The sequence below is a fragment of the Zea mays genome, chromosome 2 (genome assembly GCF_902167145.1).
Source record: "Zea mays cultivar B73 chromosome 2, Zm-B73-REFERENCE-NAM-5.0, whole genome shotgun sequence".
Lineage (NCBI taxonomy): Eukaryota > Viridiplantae > Streptophyta > Magnoliopsida > Poales > Poaceae > Zea > Zea mays.
In genome coordinates this window covers 173,873,838-173,876,866 of record NC_050097.1, presented here as the reverse complement: position 1 = coordinate 173,876,866, position 3,029 = coordinate 173,873,838, and the positions used below count along the sequence as shown (strand labels likewise).

Below are 3,029 nucleotides of genomic sequence, written 5' to 3'. Positions count from 1 at the left end.
CACGATTTTTTTTGCACATAGCGTCTTTAAATACCTCAAAGTCCTCTACGTTAATTAACAATGTACATGCTCTAATATTTAGTTTATGGAGTTGACAAGCGAGGTAAATGAAAAAGAGGACAATTAAGACACACATGAGATTTATCCGCCAAGTTGTTGGCCCACTTGAAATTCCGCCACTTGGTATATGAGAGTGGTGGTAGTGTAGTAGAAGCAACCGGGTACGAAGGAAATTTATTAATCTGATGGCGGTTTTTGACTGTTTTGAAACAGCGACGCCGGGCGACACCTTGCTGGCCGGCCGCTGAATCGAGATCTCTCGCCGAATTGAATTTGCCACAGCGGAAAACGACGCCAGAATCGGCGATCCTGCTAGCCACCGAGAACGACACGTACGCCAGGACACGGGACTGGGAACAGCGCCGATGCTTCAGACAGATCGCTTTCCTCCTGTAGTGCCTGTACAGACTCACAATTTCGCACGAGACCATGCCTAAACAAACAGGGGATGTGCTCAGGAATCGCCACAAGCTAGCCCTCGAGTGCATTCTTCGATCAGGACTCCGATCCATCAACGTGCTGAAGCTTGGTGGATTTAGCATGATTGGGGGGAAAAAACATTGTGTTCAAGCTCACTTTTTTCTTTCCGGTTCCACCTCCACACCTTGGGTTGCTCTCAATGTTTTTTAGGGTTTAGGGTACAGAGGAGAGAATGGCACATGTTGCTGCTGGATGATGTTCTCAAGCTATATATATATATATATATATATATATATATATATATATATATATATATATATATATATATATATATATATATATATATATATATATATATATATATATATATATATATATATATATATATATATATATATATATATATATATATATATATATATATATATATATATATATATATATATTTCCTTTTTCTATCCTAGCTAACAGTGCCAAATCTGTTTCGATAATTTAGCTGAGTTTTTAAACCGACGGAGATTATATTATTCGGTCTTCTCGTTGTCAACTCCATACATAAATTTATAAGGGCCCATGGGTACAGCAAAATCTGGGCTCTACTACTACGTGACGCGCACAGTACGTCCAGCCGGCCTTCTTGCCATTGCCAGCCCAAGCACGAAGCACCCCATGAGATGAGGCCCGCCCCGCTCTCCAGTTTTTCCCGCCGCCGCCGCCGACGACGCTTCTTCTCTCCTCTGTTTCCCAGAACATGTCAGCTCCAAGTTGATCACCTCTATATCTCTGAACTCGTGCTTGGACAAGCCTTTGGGCACATTATGTCGAGTTCTGCTTTCTGGACACACATGCGTGATGGCAAGATACGTGGAGTTACCAGGTCGTCCATCAACGAGAGGTCATCATCAGTCGGTAAGCTGATGATGGGCATCCATCATCTTCAGTTGTTCATCATCTCTTGGAGGTCTGCTTCTCCCATTCCACGGCGATGTCCTGCGCGACCTTGACGGCGTCGGAGGAGACGCCGGAGAGGCCTCTCCTGGTGAATCCGACTGAGTAGAGCCCCGACTCCCCCTTCCAGCCGTGCGGGAACGCCACCCTTGGGTACCCTTCCTCGGTGAAGAAATCGCTTCCCTTGAGCCACTGTGGGACGTTGCTGTGGTATCCGGTGGCCAGTATGACGGCGTCGGCGGCGACGCGGCGGCCGTCTTGGAGCTCGGCGCCGCCGCGGAAGAGCCTCCTGATCCCCGGCACGACCCGCACGTGGCCGGAGCGGATCCTGGCGAGGGCGCCGATGTCGAGCACGGGGGTCCTGCCCCTGGCGTTCTTGAGCTGGAGCGGCCCGCCGCACGCGGGGCGCCGGATGCCGAGCCTCTCCAGGTCGCCGAGGAAGAGGCGCGCGAGGAGGACGAGGACGGCGTCCACCAGCCGCAGCGGCAGGAAGCGGAGGAGGAACACGGCGACGGAGAAGGTGGCCACGCCCAACATCTCCCGCGGCAGGACGTGCACCGATCCCCTGACCACCATGGACGGGAGCGCACCGTGGTCGCAGAGGTCGAGGCAGACCTCCATGCCGGAGTTGCCGCAGCCGACGACCAGCACGCGCTTGCCGCGGTACGCCTCGCCGCACTTGTACTCGGCGACGTGGGAGACGGGCCCCGCGAAGTCCCGGGCGCCCTCGAACTCCGGGACGACGCGCTCGGCGTTCTCGCCCGTGGCGACCACGAGCCAGCGGCCTATGTACTCGGTGGTGGAAGTGGAGGCGAGGACGTCCTCCGCGCGCACCCGCCAGAGCCCCGCGGCTTCGTCGTAGCGCGCGGACGTGACGGCCTGGTTGAAGCGCGGCTCCACGCCGGCGCGGTCCGCGTAGGCCTGCAGGTACTCCACGAACTGGCGCTTGGTGGGGTACTCCGGGTAGTGGGCGGGGAAGGGCATCCCGGGGAGCTCGCAGAAGCGGCGCGGCAGGTGCAGGCGGAGGCGGTCGTAGGTGCGGCGCTGCCAGAGCGAGGCGATGCAGTCGGCCCGGTCCAGAACGACGGACGGCACCCCGCGCTCCCGCAGGCACGCCGCCACTGACAGCCCCGCCGGCCCCGCCCCCACCACGATGGGGCCGTTCACCCACACCGTCCTGCTCGCCGCCGCCGCCATGGACCGATCAGTCTAGCACTCTACACGACTAGTAGTACTCTGGGCGAGCTTTGTGGATATGCGATGGATGGATCGGTGGAGTGTGAGATGAGAGAGACGGATGCAATGCGATGCAATGCAATGGGCGCGGGTCGTGTAGGAGGAGGGGTTGCACTCATGGGGTTTAAATAGGGGAGGGGGCTGGCGCTGGAATGGAACCCAACGAACGGCGATAGGGAGGAAGTTGACGTGGCGGCTGATGCGGGCAATGGGTGGGAGTGGGATTAGTTGTATTATCATTAATATAATCCCCAATGCAGGCATGCGGCAGCCGAATCTGGTTCTCTCCTCAGCTCTGCTCTGCGCAGCCTGCACCTGCAATCGGTATATATAGCAAAGCACGCGCGTCCGGTCCGTGTACCGTG

General features: G+C 55.6%; 1 protein-coding gene across 1 annotated transcript; it reads right to left on the bottom strand.

Moving 5' to 3' along the window:
• Positions 1-978: 978 nt before the first annotated feature.
• On the bottom strand, positions 979-2,761 carry LOC100281864 (uncharacterized). The gene has a single exon (NM_001371795.1). The coding sequence runs from the start codon at positions 2,623-2,625 to the stop codon at positions 1,429-1,431; it is 1,197 nt and encodes a 398-aa protein (NP_001358724.1). The 5' UTR covers positions 2,626-2,761; the 3' UTR covers positions 979-1,428.
• Between the last annotated feature and the right edge of the window lie 268 nt (positions 2,762-3,029).